Below are 15,861 nucleotides of genomic sequence, written 5' to 3' on the forward strand. Positions count from 1 at the left end.
TTAACACAACCATTTTATAATATTATCTCTTACAATTCTGTGGGCTGATTTCACTGAGCCAGGCAGTTCTTCATCTGCTCACACTAGAAACATTGTTTTGGGGGTTTCTATAACTAGTACTTATCCTAACAGATAGAGCCACAGTCCTGTGTCGACTTTCTATGGGAAAAGGACTTCACAGTAAACGAAGACAATGTGTTTTTTCCCACCATCTTAAAAGGTCCATTTAAACCCTCTGTACTCCTTCTTGTCTTTTTTTTCTTTTAAATAATACTTCTTATTTAAAAGAAAAAGACAAAGAAGAAGAAGGATTACTATGACTTTCAATATAAAAAAAACTCTAAGAAAAAGGCTACAAATTTTAAGGATTAGTAGGTGGACACATTCTCACTTTCCTTCCATTTACAGGTCAATGCCTTCGTCGCTTAAAGGGCAAATAGGCAAATATCTGGGGAATCTTCTCTTTGGGAGTTGTCCTGAACCACCTTCCAACCTAGAATCTTAAAACAGAATATACTTTTATCCACAGGAATGTACACTCAGAATTCATTACCACACAAACAAGTACTTAAATTTGGAAGAAAAACAAAATAGACAAGGGGCATTAGTCTTTTTGGAATCTGGTTACTAGCATAATTTTGATTTTCGATAATTCTCCGACACCTTCAATTCAACAACTTAAGCTAATTGGTCTCATAGTTATGAGGCCTACGAAAGCAGTCGTGTGTTTCCATAATAGCAAGTAATTTTAAGAATTTTTAAGAATATAAGTTAAAAATAATATAAGTATTTTCACAGAAAAAAGCATAAAACACATTTTCTAGCAAAGCAAATAACCTTACACATAATTAAACATACAATTAACAACACATTTTCTTACTTAGAAAAACTTAAACCATGACACAAGGTGACTATTTGGATATTATTATTACAAAGGACTTAAATATACAAACTTGGTTGTGAAAGATCTGGCTAAGCAACTTAGGTAAAAGTCTATCTGTGATGTTATAGTTTCCAAGAAGTGCCATCAAAGTCAAATAGTTAAACATTTCTCTGTGCTGCCTTTTTTTTTTTAATTCTAGAAATGTTACATAAAGTGGTTCATCAAGTCATGTAGACACATCACATGTACTGGGGTGGGGAGGGCTGAACTGATACGTCCAAGTTTTATAGACTCAGTAATGAATGAGAAGACACTATGGTACTATATTTAAAGCAAATATCAGTATATTGTATACAAGAAAGGCATCTCACAATAATGAGTCTGTTTGAACACCACAGTTTTTCAGATTGTATTTCTAAAATGGGGGGGATCTATGATATACTGTCAAAAAACAGAGAACTGACATAAAAAGCCGAATATAAAGATATAAAAGATAACAGTAACATTCAACCATCCACAGGTCAAAGGCCATCTGGACATAAGCCTGAAACCAGCAAGACGCCGTCCACTGCAATTTCTCCAGTCTTGCCCTTGCCACGTTCAGCTTCAAAAATGATCTAATAATGGAGAGGGAATAAAAAAATTACTTGAAGATATTTAAAGCAATGATAAAGTCCCACTATTTAATTGCTATTAAACTGAACACAATTCATATGTCCCTATTCCATAGAAACAGGCTTTGACATTGAATATGTGGTAATGTATTTTCCGGATGCCTGGTATCTACACTGAGTGAATTACAATCAGAGAAAACAGGGCTCCTGCAACACCTAAAAGAATCTGGAAAGCCCTGGAAAGCTGAGAACAGTAAAGTTTAAGAGGAAATTTTGGAATTCCTTCTTTTTTAGAAGAAAAAAAGCAACACTAAAGGAATAGTACAGTTTTCTTTTCAAAACCCAGGCTAGAAGAAATTTAATTATCGTCGTGAATCTTCCTACTCCACTGGTGGGAATGCAAATTTGTACAGCCACTTGGGAGATCTGTATGGTAGTCCCTTAAAAAATAAACACAGAGCTACTGTATGATAGGCCAATCCCACTCCTAGGTGCAGAGAAAACTGTAATTCGAAAAGACATATGCATTCCAATGTTCATTGCAGAGCTGTTTACAGTAGCCAAGTTATGGAAGCAACCTAGATGTCCATCGACAGATGAAGGGAAAAGAAGGTGTGGTATAATGGAATATTACTCAGCCATAAAAAATGAGATAATGCCATTTGCAACAATATGGATGGATCTAGTTGGTCCTACTGAATGAAGTAAGACATAGAAAGACAAATGTGATATGATTTATATATGGAATCTTAAAAAAATCGTGGGAAAAATAGTACATATAAATGTATCTACAAAACAGAGCCACAGACATAGAAAACAAACAGGGTTACCAAAGGGGACAGGGGTAGGGAGGCATAAACTGGGAGATTGGGATTAATATATATACACTATCATATATAAGATAGTAACTGGGAAGGTCTTTTGGTTAGGACTTGGAGCTTGCACTGTCAGGGCCCAGGTTCAATCCCTGGGCCAGGAACTAACATGGATGGACCTAGAGAATATCACATTAAGTGAAGTAAGTCAGACAGGGAAAGACCAACACCATGTGATGCCAGTCATATGTGGAATCTAAAATGTGACACAAATGTGGACTTCCCTGGCAGTCCAGTGGTTAAGACTGCAGTCCCAATGCAGGGGGCAAGGGTTTGATCCCTAGTCGGGGAACTAAGATCCTGCATGTGGCACATTGGGGCCAAAACATAAATAAAATAAAATATGAGACAAGTGAACCTATCTACAAAACAGAAACAGACTCACAGACATAGAGGGCAGACTTGCGGTTACCAAGGTGGGGTGGGGGAGGGGCGGGTTGGGAATTTGGGGTTAGCAGATGCAAACTATTAGAGAATGGATAAACAGCGAGGTCCTCCTGTAGGGCACAGGGAACTCTATTCAGTACCTTGTGACAAACCATAATGGAAAAGATTAGGAAGAAGCATTACAGTTAAGTCCCCTACATATGAGCCTTCAAGTTTCTAGCTTTCAGAGATGCGAAGGTACCTTCCATTCACGTCGGGCGTGAGTGACATTACAGCTCGTCCTCTGTCTCCTATTGCTGACGATCCTTCAGCTCTACCAGCTCCCGCCTCCTCGCCCTCCTCCATCGGAACTCTCCTTGCCTGTCCGCTTGATGCCAGCCCCTGTGTGCCAGCTGCTGTACTGCACTACTCTGCTTTTTGAGGTACTGTACTGTAAGATTTAAAATGTTTTCTTTATTTGCCGTGTTTTTTGTGTATTATTTGTGTGAAAAGTATTATAAACCTATTACAGTACAGTACTATATAGCCAGTTGAGTTAGATGGGTACCTTGGCTAAATTGGTTGGACTTACAAATGCGTTCTAGGAAGAGAACTCACTCATATGCAGGGGACTTACTGTATATAGAGGTAGAACTCAATCACCTGTGCAGCAGAGAGGAACACAACATTATAGATTAACTCTACTTGAATAAAATAAATATTTTGGAAAATGACCTTCTGGTTTCCATTCATTGTGATAAGTGCTGGGCACAGAACCAATCAGCAGGATGTGCTCTTATGTAGTAAGGAATTTAGAGCCTGGTTTGGAAGGAAGTTGGTGGGAGGAGCCTGACACATGAGCACTTCATTTCCACGGAATATGATATGCCTGCACCTGACAAGTATTATCATTTGTTGTGCTGTTAACTACCTTGCCTATTTCACTCCAGAATGTAAGCTCTTTAAGTGGAGGGGAAAGTCTTATTCATCTCTATAGCCCCAGGGCCTAGGTACTTCAGGAAGTGTTTTGCTTTGTTTGTTAAGTCACTGAAAAAGAATGTAAATATCTCATTTTATACAGTTTTCCACTTACGCTTTTGGGAGTATCAATTCCGTGATATAGCTGAATTTTCCCCATCCTCCACTGTTCATTGGTGCTCCTGGTTTTCTCCCAGGCCAGGGCATTGTTACTATTTTTCACAAACACTCTAAGCTTCCCTACTTTGTGTCCAGCCAGCCGGTAATGAAAGAGCAAACAGAAGTTGCTGTGGGGTTGCAGGTTGGGGAGGAGAAGTTTCAAACGGCCGATGTCCTTCTTCTGACCTGTCAGGGCTGAAACAGCCATATAGTAGCCAAGAGCTGGAAAGGAAGAAAAACCCACAGTTAATGGGGCCATTGCAAAGGGTTTGGCTACAGTGAATAAAATAGCTGTTAAAAAATGAACAATAGGCGCCTATAGGGGAAGCTCAAGTCCTTTTCATTTCAAATATTTAGGAACAAAATTTTCATGCTAACATGAATTTTAGAATCCTAGGGCTAAAATTCTTTGCTCTGTAGAGAAGGAAACTGAGAGTTAGAGAAACTGAGGAATCTGCTCACATTCACAAACTTGGTAGTAGTAGGTATGGGGTAAGAATCTAATTTAATGGTCTTTGAGCACTGTAGATAATTTTCAGCTAACAGAAAACTTGTGTTCCAGAACTTTCCACCTTGGTTGGTTGACCCTGGAATGCATTTCTCCACTGAGTTGTATGTACGATGACTAGCTGGTTAGGTGGGTCCACAGTGTGCTATTTAATTCACAACATACATGAATCTGTACTAACGGTATCATGGAGCTCAGCCACCATGTGCAACGTGTCACTCCAAGTTCTGCTTGAAGATGGTAGGAACACAGATCACCTGTTTCTCAGATCCTTTTCCCAAGAATTTTGTAACCAGTATAGTGGATATTTGCTCATCTGCAGCCTTATGGTTGTGGCTTTGATGGACTTGGACAAAAACTCTCATAGGGTGGGGTTTAGAGAAGTTGACAGAAAGAAGATATTCCTCTAGAAGCCAGGAGAAAGACTCTGTGGGTGGGTGGAGTTTTCTGGTAGTTCAACTCCTAGAGACATTCTCAGGGCCCAGATTGACATTGCTTTAGTTTTCACTGGACCCAGAGACTGCCTGGTCTTCTTCCCCAGTTAGTAAGTTTGCCAGATTCAGAGAATAAAAGTCCAGAATGCCCTGTGGAGTTTGCATTTCACATAGACAACATGTCTGAGATATACTAAACAGCATGTGCTGATTATCTGAAATTGAGGCATCCTACATTTTATCTAGCAGCTCGACTAGCTACAGTCTTTTGTGACCCACTGTGGTAGGTTTCCCTTTTACTCCAGTTCAAGCCCACTTTGATCTGTCCTTGAGATTTCATCCTTCTAAAAATGCTCATTCATCCCGTGTTGAGTGAACCTCAGGGTTATTTGCAAATCAGGTGTTTGTAAATAGGGAACTTCTATCCTCTACCTATATCCCACGTTGTAAAAGGAATTTTTGTAAGGAGACACCCAGGTTTCCTGATTGCACGTAAGGGCTTGCAAGGAAGGCTCTCAGGGAGGAATCAGTGTCAAGGGAGGATCTAGAAGGATCTTTTACCTGAGGGCTGGGCATAAACCTCTCCAAAGAAACACTTTGATGAGTAAAGAACCAGACTTCCTGAAAGTATAACAGTTATTTCTAATTACAGAGTCAGCCTTAGATGACCAAAATTCTATTTATGCTCCAAATGGGATCTGCCAACCAAATGCTCTGCCTCAAAGGAAGTTAGAGCCCTTCAAAGGTAGACAGTGGAAAGTAGGCAACTCAGAGCTTCAGCAGAGAAAAATTCAAGGTTAACTGGAAAGAAAGAAATCCTCCAGCGATAGGTGGGCAAGTCCAGTCCAGGAGTTCAGAGTGCTGATCTGCTGCTCATTATGATTTCAGTGCTCTGAGGGGTGACGCTCCTAAAACTCCAGGTTTAGGGAGAGGTCATATTAATATTTCCTTTCCAGATTCCTTTCCCCCTCCTCCTAAACTCAAAAGAAAACCACAGAGCACCAAAGCTGGTAAACTGGGGAAAAGAAACAACTTCCTTCTACCTTTTCTCCGAATACTCTTAAACCTTATACAAAGTCCTACATCTGTGTCTCAGCAGCAGGGGAGTGAATACGGAAGAGGTTTGCTAGAGAATCCTTTACGGGGTAGGTGGGTGGGAAATGGACTAAGTCAATCATTTATCAGGGGAGACTTGGGAAGGTCTAAAAGCTTCCAAAGGTGACAAACAACCCTGACTTCACAAGCAATGAGAACAATTACCCTCGAATCATTGGATAGCTTTAATTCCAGGGCCAGATCACAGGACATGGATCAGTGAAGACTACATACCATTATCTCTGTCTGCAGGATTCCAGTCGAAATCATCTTCTATATCCTGTTTCCAGTCACAGACGCCATGGTCAAAGGTGCAGTCAACTGAGATATTTAAATGTGCTAAGAAAAAGGGTGCATTTCAGCATCATTAAGCGGATTAGGAAATGTTTTAACATTGGGATCTTTGGAAGGCGTGGCCATGTTTGCAGTTGCTGTCAAGAGTTTAGGGAATTTGGGACTAAAAGATGGGTAAACAACAAAGTCCTACTGCATAGCACAGGGGACTATATTCAATATCCTATGACAAGCCATAATGGGAAAGAACGCAGAAATAAATATATTCATATGAATGTATAACTGGATCACTCTGCTGTGCAGCGGAAACTAACACAATATTGTCAATGAAATGTATTTCAATTAAAAAAAAGTTTAGCTAAGTATGGCTGTCTTGGTGTCCATTTTGTTTGGCCCTGCAGTCTGCGAGGGCCTTAAACTGGCATTAGCCCTCACGCAAGTGCAAGTCCTAGATAGGAGCCCATGGAGTCACTCGTAAATGTGAGTACCTCATATGACTTTCCCAATGTCCCCTGTGATTGACACCCTCCCCTGCTTCTCAGGGCCTTGTATCTGCCTTAGATAAGAGCCCCCTGAAGCTTACTAACACCCCAATTGTTTTCATTGGAATCCGTCAATGCAACCTTAGCCCAGCAAGCCCAAAGCACTACACACACATGGACCCTCATAGAGGCGTGTGCCCCACGTTCTGCTTGGACTTCCCTCTAGGGCCCCTGGAGGCCATGCCGTGTCGTTCCCCAAGACCTGGAGTAATAAACTTGCTATTTCAATTTCTTTTGTGGTCTTTTGTTGAACCATCTGGCACCCAGGGGCTTGATCTAACAAATGTTCATTTAAGAAATCCTAACAACTGCATGGAGTACAGGGTCAGCTAGCACAACCTTTGACCCAGTGCCTCCAGTTACTTTTATGTAGATTGGGGTCAGCAAACTAACATCCTGGCCCACTGCTTGTTCTTGCAAATAAAGTTTTATTGAAACACACCACGCCTATTCATTTACAGATTGTGGCTGCTTTTGAGCTGCAGTGATAGAGCTGACAGATGCAACAGAGAGCGTATGGTTCCCAAAGCCTGAAATAGTCACCCTCTGGCCCTTTACAGAAAACAGTCTTGACCTCTGATGTAGGTGTCAGAAGTTACCACTGGGAAAAAGAGGAAAGACTGAGATGTTTCTGATTTGTAACGAATGCCAGACTCTGGCTTGGAATGGGGGGCTTTTGCAGTTTATACTAAGGAATAAAGGAAGGGCAAAGAAAGGGGAAAAGCTGAAGAGATAAGGGGCAGCAACTGGTTGTTGATGCATTAATGATTTGCAAAGCATTTTCAGGTACATTACATCATTTGATGTGGCTGCCACAAAAATTCTCCAATCATGCCCATTTTCAAGAAAGTAAAACTGAGAATCATAAGTGACTTGACCAAGTCCTCCAAACACTGAGGGCTGGAACTAGACCTGACTCCTAAACTAGGTTGGAATCCAGGCTGTCCATCTACATATATCTAAACCAGTACAAACACACGGCCTCTTCTCTCACTTTCCTTTCTTCTTAACCCGTATTTCCCCTATTCCAGAAAAGATATTTTATTTCTGTCTAACTTCTAAAATTAAAAGATGCCAGGTAATGCTTGCTTCCATTCTTCAATATTCTTTTCGAGTGCTAGTACTCCTAAAATATACTCACTCCTAATATATGTTACTCACCTTTGTGTTTCAGATGGGATGATGTAGTTTTTCTTTGCACCAGAACCAGATCAACTTCACTCGCTTCATTCACCTTAGAGGCTAACGATGAACACTCGATCAGTAAAAAAAAATCCCTAAAGCCCCACATACTAGGAAGGTATGAATCAATGAATGAAGAGGGTTTATCAGATATGGCTTATCATACATAGCTGGCTATTTGTCACCATGGGCTCCACATCCACAGATTCAACCAATGACAGGTTGAAAATGTATTTTTTTAAAAATCCAGAAAGTTCCAAAGAGCAAAACTTGAATTTGCCTTGCATACCAGGAAACCATTTACACAGTATTTACATTGTACTAGGTCTTTTAAGTAATCTAGAGACTACTTAAAGTATAGGGGAGGATGTGTTTAGGTTATGTATGAATACTGCACCATTTTATATAAAACTTGAGCATCCATGGATTTTTGTGTCTGCAGGGGTTCCTGGGACCAATCCCCCGGGGATACCAAGGGACAGCTGTGTCCTACTTACAGAGTAGGTTACAGCAGTGTTTCCCTAACATTTCCAAAGCATTCGTATCGGTGCCAGTTTCCACATCTAGAACATCTTTTTTGAAAGGTGCCCCCAGTGGACCCCATTAGGCATCACCTAGCTAACCTAAACACAGCATATTAAAAAGCAGAGACATGACTTTGGAGACAAAGATCCATAGAGTCAAAATTATGGTTTTTCCGGTAGTTATATATAGATGTAAGGGTTGGACCATAAAGAAGGCTGAGCACTGAAGAACTAATGCTTTCAAGCTGTGGTGTTGGAGAAGATTCTTGAGAGTCCCTTGGTCTGCAACGTGATCAAACCAGTCAATCCTAAAGGAAATCAATCCTGAATAGTCATTGGAAGCATTGATGCTGAAGCTGAAGCTCCAATACTTTGGCCACCTGATGGGAAGAACTGACTCCTTAGAAAAGACCTTGATGCTGGGAAGGATTGAAGGCAGGAGGAGAAGGGGACAACAGAGGATGAAACGGCTAGATGGTATCACTGAATCAATGGACATGAGTTTGAGTAGGCTCCAGGAGATGGTGAAGGACAGGGAAGCCTGGCATGCTGCAGGCCATGGGGTCGCAAAGAGTTGGACACTACTGAGCGACTGAACAACAACAATGGGGCAAGCACAGACAAGGCAAAATAGAGAGGGAGCAACGGATGCCTGGTGAGAATGGAAGGGAAAGCCCCAGGCTGGGTCAACATGGAAATCCCCCTGCAGGGGCCGAGGCTGATGATGGCTCTGCACAGTCACCAGTGACAATGGTGATTCTCCAGCTCACGTAGAAATCTGAAGCTTAAGCTCTATATAGAATGTTCCTCTATTTTACCTTTGAAAATTATAAGCACACAACTCTGACATTCTCCTTTCACTGAGTGTGCCTGTAAAAAGTGCCTTCAAGAAGGAAAAAGGTAGAGCTCAGCAAATCTACCTGGGTGGGGGGGGATCTCTCTGGGGTTTAGGGGTGCACTGCACCCAGAGCTGGGCAGCCAGATGACTGAGCTGGCAGGACAAGCAGGTCTCCTTGGTCAGGAGCAGAAGGAGGGGCTGCATCAAATAGGACACGTCCCAGGTAAGTGGAAAGGACTGACCTTCTGTGCATCCCACAGCAGCAAATGTGATTTTGTTCTGCAGAAGATGTTAGTTTCCAGACCGTATAGAGAACCCTGCTTCTTAAGATTTAAAGCTGACCCCCATCTTACTTAGGCTTCCCTGGCGGCTCAGGCAGTAAAGAATCTGCCTGCAATGTGGGAGACCAGGGTTCGATCCGGGGTTGGGAAGATTCCCTGGAGTAGGGATTGGCTACTCATTCCACGGGCAGAGCAGCCCCGTGGACTACAGTCCTTGGGGTGGTAAAGAGCTGGACACGACTGAGCGACCAACTGTCACACTTCACTTCACCATCTTAGTTACGGCATCTTCCTCTTTCCTGTCATTTGCCAGGGAAAACTACAATTCACTTTTCGTGAGATGCATAAATTAACAAAAGTCATAACTGATACTCACAAAATACATCTCCACGAAGGCTTTGCTCCTGCTCCACATGGTTCTCATCTCTGTTCTCATCCTCCAGCCTTTCTTTCTTTCTGTTTCCATTCCTCTTTTTTTCTCTGTGAGGGTTCCCATCTCTGGAAATGCTCTCTTCAGAGCTGAAGGGCTCCAAGTCAACCTTTGGGGTGGGCGTCCCTCTGGGTTCTGCGATGTTTTTCATTTTTACCTTCTTTCTCATGCTATTCTTGTGAGCAAGCAACTTCTTAATTCTGTCCTTGATGGTACCAGGTGCTCTGAGGAATTCTTTCACAGAATTTTCGGGGATAACTAAAACCAACAGTAAAAGAGAAGTTCCACATTGACCAATAGTCAGATCTCTCACAAAACTGGAGCATTTAAAAAATGTCAAAGTGCAGTCAATGAATGCTTCCAGAATCAACACATATGAGGCTCAATCATCTGGTATTTTAGAAAGAACCGCATTTGCATCTGGTTTAAGTGGTTCCAATGGTTACAGCAGGATCTTAACTACCTTAATCGTTCAAAGACAAACCTTCCTTTTGCTTCATAAAGTATGATGATGCAATACCTGCTCCTACCAAGCTGGGTTACAGATCACAACGTGATGAATTTTCCAGAATTCTCTAATATTTCCGCTTTCACATTGGTATCTGTCAAAGCTGCTGCTGCCCAGGGAGCCCTGTAATTTGTTTAAATGTGATGTTAAAAAACTATAGCTAGCATTATGTTAAACCATATGTACATTGCCAATAATGAGCCATTTGTGACCTACAAAAATGGTGATTTTGATTCAGTGTATACATATCTTTGAATTTCTTCACCTCAACCAACTAGTATCAAAAGCTAAATGATTTTACTTATTGATTATTCACAGAGAGGCATCTATGTTTAGTTTTACATTCATTTCATATTTCTCACCACTAAATTAAATTCGTTTTTAAAATGCATCTTTGTGGTAACGATAACCCTGTATGTAAGACAGCAAAAGAGACACAGATCTATAGAACAGTCTTTTGGTCTCTGTGGGAGAGGGAGAGGGTGGGATGATTTGGCAGAATGGCATTGAAACATGTATAATATCATATATGAAACGAATCGCCAGGCCAGGTTCCATGCATGATACAGGATGCTTGGGGCTGGTGCACTGGGACGACCCAGAGGGATGGTATGGGGAGGGAGGAGGGAGGGGGGTTCAGGATGGGGAACATGGATATACCTGTAGCAGATTCATGTTGATGTATGGCAAAACCAATACAATATTGTAAAGTAATTAACCTCCAATTAAAATAAATAAATTTATATTTTGAAAAATAGAACCTAAAAAAAAATAAAATGCATCTTTGTAATAGACTGACAGACATAGAAAGCAAATTTATGATTACTAAAGGGGAAAGGGAGGGAGAGAGAAAATAGGAGTTTGGGATTAACAGACACACACTACTACTATATATAAAATAATCAATAAGGACCCTACTATATAGCACAATCCCTGGTTGGGGAACTACGATTCCCACATGCTATGGAGCAGCTAAGCCCACGTGCCACAACTAGAGACCCCGTGCACTGCAATGAAAGATTCTGTATGCTGCAACTAAGATCTGACACAGCCAAATAAATCAATAAGTGCCCTGCTGACTTTAAAACACAGCTAGGATAAAAGGAAGACATTTATGAGGGTGAAACAGGTGAATACATGTCAATACTAAGATCAGTGCTCAACATATATTGGGCCTGTGTTTACTATTATTTTTAGAATTCATCACCAGAATGTCGAAAATCTCCTACTAAGTTAAATTCTTTTCCAGATCATACCTCTTCTGCTTATGTTATTATTGAAGGAAAAAGTATTGGAATGGCCTCGTTGTACTCACACCTATATTCTTGAATATGCTCTGTAAAATGTGAACGTCTAATGATTACAGCATATTTTCAGTGACTAAACAAGCTGCTTTCCAATGGGAACCATCATCGAATTTTGGTAAAGAAGCCATTGTCACTATTACTCCTCCTATGAGTGCATGGTTGTAGAGCATTTAATCCATTCTGGATTGGAGTTAAGCCCTACACGTGGGTGTTTATTTATTATGTATGGATTATTTCATGTAATAGCCAAAACAGTATTAAGGGTCAGACACTATTATGGGCTTCCCAGGAGACATAAGAGACACAGGTTCAATCCCTGGGCTGGGAAGATCCCCTGGAGAAGAGCATGACAACCCGCTCCAGTTGCCTGGAGAATCCCATGGACAGAAGAGCCTGGCAGGCTATAGTCCATAGTGTCGCAAAGAGTCGGATATGACCAAAGCGACTTAGCATGCATGCACGCACTATTTTGAAGAGAGAAACTGAGATCCTAAAAGCTTAGTTTGCTCTCAGAGCTGAGGCAGTAGGCTAGGGAGCCAGGAATCAAGCCAAGGTAATTTGACTCCAGAAGCCATGCTCTTGGTAACTGAATGACACAGTGTCCTTTCTTAAATTGACTGTTACTAATCAAGTTGGGTAGTGCTAGAGTTTTGATTTCCTTAGAATGATGTATAGCTGCTGTCAAACTAAGACCAAATTATCTAATGGTGCCTTATGACTACCCACATATTCCCTGGTGGCTCAGATGGTAAAGAATCTGCCTGCAGTGCAGGAGACCCGGGTTTGATCCCTGGGTTGGGAAGATCCCCTAGAGAAGAGAATGGCTACTCACTCCAGTATTCTTGTCTGGAGAATTCCATGGACAGAGGAGCCTGGTGGGCTACAGTCTATGGGGTTGCAAAGAGCCAGATATGACTGAGAGACTAACACATACACACACGTATAAGAACAGTAAAAAAATACACACATCCACATTCAGGTTGCACTGTCCTTTGGATACAGATGGTGCATAAGGATAATTGACTAACTCCTCTTCTGTACTGCCATCTAGGGTCTGGACTTTATCAAAAGCAATACACTCATAATAAAAGCTGCTTTCTTATTATACACAAGCAGTTCACACAGATACAAATGTATTTTACAACACAGCATTTTATAATGCTGAACACTAATTAGATGTGATTCTCTCATTTTTCTATGACTTTTCTTTGCATGTAAGGGTGGATTTCGGCCATCCTTTAAGCAGTGTGTGTTAAGACGTTAAGATCAATTTTCAAAAAAGACATGGCTGTTTATTTTACAGAAAATCAGTCAAAGCAGAATGGAAAAGGACTGGGCAAATAACATATTGAGTGGTCTGAAGATAGTTTTCTCTTGTAAATAAACATTTTGGCAAAAGACTAGAGAAATGATTCTGCCGCAGAATGGATAGTAACAAAATGAATAATTTTTCAGATATCAAACAGAATATTGTGATGTTTGAGGTTTTCAAGAATCGAGAAAAATCTGTTTTAAACTGCTCCCCTAAATAAGCTTAGAGTTGGATGACCAAAGGAAAAAAAAAGTTTTCTTAGCATAAGAAATGTTTACGTATCAGTTCAGTTCAGTTCAGTCACTCAGTCGTGTTTGACTCTTTGCGACCCCGTGAATCGCAGCACGCCAGGCCTCCCTGTCCATCACCATCTCCCGGAGTTCACTCAGACTCACGTCCATTGAGTCCGTGATGCCATCCAGCCATCTCATCCTGGGTCGTCCCCTTCTCCTCCTGCCCCCAATCTCTCCCAGCATCAGAGTCTTTTCCAATGAGTCAACTCTTCACATGAGGTGTCCAAAGTACTGGAGTTTCAGCTTTAGCATCATTCCTTCCAAAGAAATCCCAGGGCTGATCTCCTTCAGAATGGACTGGTTGGATCTCCTTGCAGTCCAAGGGACCCTCAAGAGTCTTCTCCAACACCACAGTTCAAAAGCATCAATTCTTCAGTGCTCAGCCTTCTTCACAGTCCAACTCTCACATCCATACATGACCACAGGAAAAACCATAGCCTTGACTAGACGGACCTTAGTAGGTAAAGTAATGTCTCTGCTTTTGAATATGCTATCTAGGTTCGTCATAACTTTTCTTCCAAGGAGTAAGCGTCTTTTAATTTCATGGCTGCAATCACCATCTGCAGTGATTTTGGAGCCCAGAAAAATGAAGTCTGACACTGTTTCCACTGTTTCCCCATCTATTTCCCATGAAGTGATGGGACCAGATGCCATGATCTTCGTTTTCTGAATGTGGAGCTTTAAGCCAACTTTTTCACTCTCACTTTCATCAAGAGGTTTTCTAGCTCCTCTTCACTTTCTGCCGTAAGGGTGGTGTCATCTGCATATCTGAGGTTATTGATATTTCTCCCAGCAATCTTGATTTCAGCTTGTGTTTCTTCCATTCCAGCGTTTCTCATGATGTACTCTGCATATAAGTTAAATAAGCAGGGTGACAATATACAGCATTGATGTACTCCTTTTCCTATTCGGAACCAGTCTATTGTTTCATGAGAACAGTATGGAGAGTACTTTAAGAACTACAAACAGAACTACCATATGATCCAGCAATGCCACTCCTGGGCATATATCCAGAGAAACTGTAATTCAAAAATATACATGCACTGCTAAGCTCATAGCACTATTTACAACAGCCAAGATATGAAAACAGGCTAAATGCCCATCAACAGAGGGGTGCGTAAAGAAGAGGTGGTACATATATACAATGGAAAACTACTCAGCCACAAAAAAGACACGACAAGGCCATTTGCAGCAACATGGATGGACCAGGAGATGATTGCCGGGAGCCAGCGTGACGAACTCCGCCCATGGCAAAGGTCATGAGGAAGGAGGCTTGGCATACGCAAAGGCGTGATCAAGCCTCAGGAAACCCTCTGTTCCCGAGCATCTACCCCCAAAACCAGAGTCTGTTTTATGCTCTCAGCTACACCTCTGACTTTACGGGGGGCTCTCCCCCATCACCATTTCTCTCGGAGAAGGAGTTAACTTGCAGCTCCAAGTCAATAAAAATTCCTGGGCATGACAAGAGTGTTTCAACTTACAAACTCCTCTGAAGGTTATCTAGCCTGCCTGTATAGGTTCATCCGGCCACATGTGATTGTTTACAGCCTCCCAACCTGAGAGGCACGAGATGTTTTAGACTTACTAAAGGCAAATTCCTTTGGGAAGTTGGAAATTATTAGTATAGTGGGTTGGTTAGGAATTATATTGGTGAAGGGTTTTTCATTTGTTGTGCCAATAATTGCTGCTAATTCCCTGCCCTGGGTGTGACAAGGGTGTCTCAGGTCAAACCTCTCTGCTGGCAAGCTAGCCTGTGTGACAGGATTATCCATACTCCTGCCACTACACACATGATTGTTTACTACCTCTCAACCATAAACAGCAGAGAGAGTTTGGAGTATTTTGAAAATCTTAATTAGCATAGGGCTTTTCTCATTGTTGAGTCAATGATTGCTGCCAGGCCTCCATATCCTTAGGCACCTGGGAATATATTAATCAACGTATTTGGAATATAGAAAAGGAAATATAGTAGTTTTTAAGGTTAGCAATACTAGACTTTTTGAGTTAATGAATTTTCTCTTTTGTAATAGATCACTGTACTTTGTTATAAATCACTGTGTCCTTGCCATGTAAAAATGTAACTTTGTCACTATCTTAAGACTAAGTAGATCTTAAGGGGAACATTGGTGAAAGGATTTTCATTTGTTGGGCTGATGTTTGCTGCTAAATCTCCATATTCCCTGCCCTTATAATGAATATAACTAGCATATAGGAGAAATAAGTATTAACCTTTAAGCATATAGGAGAAATAAGTATTAACCTTTAAGATTAATCATGTTAACCTTGGGTTAAATAAATTCCTTTCTTGATTGTAACTCACTACACCCTCACCCTATAGGAATGCAACTTTATTTGGAAGGTGGTGCCTGGATTAAGAAAAAACACCCTTGGAAAAAAATAAGTTTTTTGATTATCAGAAAGAAAGGGTTGTAAAATGT

The 15,861-nt window shown here is 41.2% G+C and overlaps 1 protein-coding gene across 1 annotated transcript in view; it reads right to left on the bottom strand.

Moving 5' to 3' along the window:
• Positions 1-1,404: 1,404 nt before the first annotated feature.
• The window catches only part of LOC138071965 (epidermal growth factor-like protein 6), a 175,609-nt gene continuing 161,152 nt past the window's right edge, over positions 1,405-15,861 (bottom strand). The window contains exons 10-14 of the mRNA XM_068963325.1: positions 9,950-10,261; positions 7,910-7,990; positions 6,147-6,251; positions 3,832-4,097; positions 1,405-1,500 (exon numbers count right to left, since the gene is read on the bottom strand). Coding sequence (XP_068819426.1) covers positions 1,405-1,500; positions 3,832-4,097; positions 6,147-6,251; positions 7,910-7,990; positions 9,950-10,261 — 860 coding nt within the window. The remainder of the gene's footprint in view (positions 1,501-3,831; positions 4,098-6,146; positions 6,252-7,909; positions 7,991-9,949; positions 10,262-15,861) is intronic.

Source organism: Capricornis sumatraensis, chromosome X, assembly GCF_032405125.1.
Source record: "Capricornis sumatraensis isolate serow.1 chromosome X, serow.2, whole genome shotgun sequence".
In the NCBI taxonomy this organism is placed as follows: domain Eukaryota; kingdom Metazoa; phylum Chordata; class Mammalia; order Artiodactyla; family Bovidae; genus Capricornis; species Capricornis sumatraensis.